This window comes from Triticum dicoccoides, chromosome 7B (genome assembly GCF_002162155.2).
Source record: "Triticum dicoccoides isolate Atlit2015 ecotype Zavitan chromosome 7B, WEW_v2.0, whole genome shotgun sequence".
Lineage (NCBI taxonomy): Eukaryota > Viridiplantae > Streptophyta > Magnoliopsida > Poales > Poaceae > Triticum > Triticum dicoccoides.
In genome coordinates, this window is record NC_041393.1 from 707,925,857 (window position 1) to 707,930,620 (window position 4,764).

The 4,764-nt window shown below is 40.6% G+C and overlaps 1 protein-coding gene across 1 annotated transcript; it reads left to right on the forward strand.

Annotated features, from left to right (window-relative positions):
* The first annotated feature begins 473 nt into the window (after positions 1 to 473).
* On the forward strand, positions 474 to 4,551 carry LOC119342229 (two-component response regulator ORR24-like). The gene is made up of 6 exons (XM_037614076.1): positions 474 to 612; positions 716 to 868; positions 2,629 to 2,967; positions 3,059 to 3,135; positions 3,465 to 4,199; positions 4,295 to 4,551. Exons 1-5 carry the CDS (start codon positions 474 to 476, stop codon positions 3,852 to 3,854), a joined length of 1,098 nt encoding a protein of 365 aa, XP_037469973.1. The 3' UTR covers positions 3,855 to 4,199; positions 4,295 to 4,551.
* Positions 4,552 to 4,764: the final 213 nt, after the last annotated feature.

Sequence of the window (4,764 nt, forward strand, 5' to 3'; positions counted from 1 at the left end):
GCAGGATCCTCTCCTTTTTGTAATTCAAATCATATCTTCGTGCTCGAACATTTGTTGAGAAAAGAACAAAAAAGCAAAAAACAGCAACACTGCCCGTGGTTTTGCTTTCCTCACATGCACAAAATTAATACCGGAGATTCAGAAATTAAGGAGCAGTATGAAGTAGCGCATGAACACAAGCACGGGGAGGGCGCCTTTCATCTCTGGACCACAAGATTTCCACTCCTTCCCTCGACCCCTCTCCCCCTATAAAAAGCCTGCCAGCACCCTGCAGCCCTTCGCACAAAGCTCCTCTGAAATCCACATTGTCCTGTTCTGCCCTGCGGCGAGGAAGCCATTTTAGCAGGTTTTGGGTTGTGTTGTTAGATGGATGTGGGGTTTGTGTTGGTTAGGTCCGTTGTTCCTTAATCAGTGTTTTTCTTGATGTCGTTTGCTTTGCTAGGTGGGAAAGAGTTCGGAAAACAATGGCCGCGATGGGTGGGGACCAAAGGCAAATGATGGAAGATGCGGCGGAGGACAAGTTCCCGGAGGGGTTACGAGTCCTCACCGTGGACGACGACCGCGTCTGTCTTAAGGTGCTAGAGAACCTCTTGCGCGGGTGCAAATACCACAGTGAGTCTCCTGAATCTTGATCCGTCCGCTTCTACAAAGTCCATTAGGATCGGAGCCTTGTGATCTTTTTGTTTCTCTGCGAATAATGCTTTCTGCGATGCAGCAACGACTATGAAGGATGCCACGACGTCGCTGAAGATTCTCAGGGCGGGGAAGGAGAAGTTCGACCTGGTCATCACCAACGTGCGCATGCAGGACATGGACAGCTTGAAGCTCCTCGAGCGCATCCGCCTCGAGATGGATCTGCCCGTCATCAGTACACTCACTGCTCAATTCTAAGTCCTAGTTTTATTTTTGTGTGTATGAGCTGACAATTCTCTTTGAGAACGTACATCTAATCCTGAATCTTGGATATACAGTGAGAGGACATCCATTCCTTTGGGCAGCACGTGAGATCCTATATATTCAGCACGATTTTAGGAAACCAAATACACATGCACGCCACACTCACCCTATTTTTAACTTTGGGGAAATCGAAAGAGTCGGATCCCCTTTCAGCCCGAACCAACGGGATCCCATCTAACCATTCATCTGTCCGATCAGATGGCCAGTGGGCCGGGTAGTAGAGCGGAGGTGAATCGACACATTAGTGAATTAGGAGGGGGCTGGATCACAGGATCCCTAGTGGTATCGGTTCCTTGCCCGAACCAATGGGATCCAACCTAATTGCTCATCCATCGATCAAATGGCTAGTGGGGGCAGGGGAATGGAAGTGGTAGCATGTGATTTATGAGATCCAACTAATTATTGACTTAAATAATTGTGTTGATTGTTTTTAGTATGCTATAAACATGGTCATGTGTACCATATATAATTATAAGTAGGCAACAAGATACCCCCCCCCTATAGGAACCGGTTGTATTTTTGATCAATTGATGTCCCAATTGCATTAGAACATGCCGTCTGGATTCAGTATAAATTTGTTTTAGAACTTCAATACGTAGTGCGTGAAGTCTAGAGTTCAATACCATCCATACAATATATATATGGTAATCTAGCTTAGTGTGAGTATGTGTCACTCCTATGCAATGTAGACCCACTACTCGTATGTGTCCGGTGTGGGTGCATTGATGGACTTAATTTAATTTTGTATGCTCTCAATTGTAAAAATCTAGTCATAAGAACCAAAATTATAATATATTTATATTTTGTGATATGACCAAATTATATTTAGTTGTTTTCTGAACTAATATTAAATGCCTAGTCCTTGCAATCACACAAAGTATAGAATTGCACCACCTGTTTGCTAGGGTGGCAGGAGTAATACAATTAGGAAAGTACGTAAGTTGTGTCTACGTTATTAAAGGATTACCCATCTATAATCTGCTTGAGATTGTTTGTTAAAAGTACTTACTCTTGAGAATACCATATAAAGGAGTGCCACTTTAAAGCAGATACATTGAGTAGGTTAACCATGTAAAATATCTACAATCCTGAAGCTTTGTTGACTTTGAACTAGGACACTAATTTGTAGTCCCATTATTTTTTCCGGCGAGTGCAACCAAAAATACTTATTATCCTAAAATGTAATAAAAATACTTAAGATAATGGCGCTGCCATGTGTATGACTGCTTAACATGCTCAGAACATTACACGAGCCGATCACTTTTATCTAGTGCGCTAGAGAAACATGGTAAACCACCAATAATAGTAATTGATCTTCATGTTCACTAGTACTTAAACGTGATGATCTGATTTACCTAGTTAGAACATGGTGTTATGATGGTTTAGGCATTGTGTCATGGTTATTTTTATCCATTATTTGTGTTTTATACTATTAATTGAATGTGTGAATGTTTTTCCATTTAATTTCCACTGGAACACAAATTATATCATTGTCATGATAATCTGAAAATCATGTGGAAAACATGTTTGCTTCCCCACTTGCCCGACGCATTTGGAAAATATTGAATTCTATTTTCTGTCTATAAGCACCAGTATAAAATTTTATGTCCAGTTCATAGATTTTCGTGAAGTACTAAACTCCAAAGCTAAGTCAGGTCATATGGCATGCAGTGCTATCTGAAGACTGTGAAAAGAAGGCTATGATGAAGGGGATAAATCATGGGGCATGTGACTATTTGGTGAAGCCAGTGCATACCAACGAGCTAAAAAATATATGGCAGCATGTTGAAAGCAGGAGAAATTCTGAAGCAATAAGGCACATCAGCAGGGACGATGATGACGACCAGAGATCACAGCTTGGGACTGCTGCCAAGAGCAACGATGGAGCTAATACTGACGAGAGCAAAGAGAGCACACATGCATCCGCTACCCAGAAGAAGCCAAAAGTGGCATGGACAATCGAGCTGCATACAAAGTTTATGGAAGCTATCAACCACATCGGCCTTTATAGTAAGACACACATTATGTCCTTACTAAATGACACAACACTTGTTGTTACTTGGGATTTTCCATTCACAATTTTTTGATTACATTACTGTAGGGGCTACTCCAAAAAAGATTCTGGAGCTGATGAATGTGGATTACCTCACTAGAAAAAATGTATCGAGTCATCTACAGGTTTATTTTCAACCCTTTTCTTTATTTGTTGCATGTTTGTGTTCCATTTATTCATAGTCTAACATTTTGTCATATATAAGTGTGAGCTTATATTTTTTGGGGGAACATATCAGTCAAAGGTTTATTAATGCACTCAACATGAAAATGTGTGTAATTGTAATATTTTTTGTCCTTGAAAATGTGAGGTTTATCTTATATAATGCATGCCCCATACTTTTTGAACCCATGCAACACTTTCAGTTGTTTTTATTCCCACATGTCCACCATTACTATTTCCCATGAGGGTGCATCTCATATACATGTTTATTTTGTCTATATTGTTATTTCAGAAGTATAAATTGTACTTGAAAAAAGTCAACTCAAACCCACTTGGTGATGCATGTGTAAGATGGAACTCTTTCATGAACATTTGGGAGAGTTTTATGCATAACCATGAGCATGAAAGGTGGGGTGTGTCCTCAGGTGGCATCGCCTCCTGGAGTCCGAACCATTACGGTGCAGCGGTTCACTTAGGTCAGCATACAAGCACCCAGGGGAGTATGTCCATGGGTTCATTAATCAGTGGTGGTACAATGCTGGGGTATTTGGTACCACAGACACCCTCTATGGGAATATTTTCTGGCTTGAATGAGCATATAGTTCCATTCAACATACCTAGCAACCCAAGATCTATAGGGATGTTGAATGCAAACATCAGTGTTCCAATGGCAGCACCTTAGTTTGTTTACAGCGACCCAATCACTACATTAGTGGCAGGCTTCAGCGAGAAGATGGCGCCATTCAACATAGCAAGCAACATGGGCTCGGTTGGAATGATGTTAAATGGCAAGTATGCACCTGGTACAGGAAGAATTTCAGTGGCAGAGACTGAGATGGTTAACTATGGAAGAACTAGTTCTGCACTTTCCAACCATCAGACATATGATTTCGTCCCATTGACCCATATGCATGATGTCGGTGATGCATCTGGTATTTTCCATGTGCAAGAAGGAACAGTTGATCACCAAGCACTTAGTAGTCAACTGAATGGCATCAATGACTTGTCATCAGTCGGTATAAATGAAGTAAGAATGTTTCTCCTTGACATGTATCTAGTCTATGCATATGAAATTTTGAAATGAACATGTGTATTTAAATCAAACTTTCTTTCTTGTTGTAGGATTTCATTGGAGAGGATGCGGTCATGGATGGATAATGACACTTATGTTGGTTAACCCAACCTACATGCGAGATATTTTTCGCATGTGTGTTGGGCACTTTTAACGTGCCATTCCTTTGTTCTTGCACAATGTACCATGAAACTGTCAGATTTATGTAGTCTAGTTGGAAGTACGGTCGTGTCGGGGCTTCTATTTTACTCCAGCTATTTTTTAAGTTTGTGTCGCCATCTGAGATCAAAATGGTGTTTGGTTATGTTTTTCTGATGTAAGCATTTTTGTTCTATATATTATTGATATGATGTTGCATCTTTTCCCGAGACAACATTTCAAGGTGAAAACATGTCCCCCTGTCTATGACATGGTCTTTAGGACGCATTTTTTAGACACGGCTTAGGGAAAATTCATACATTAAATTTTCTAATAAGGCATATACATGTTTTTCCCTGCATTTAATGTTCATTGCAAAAGT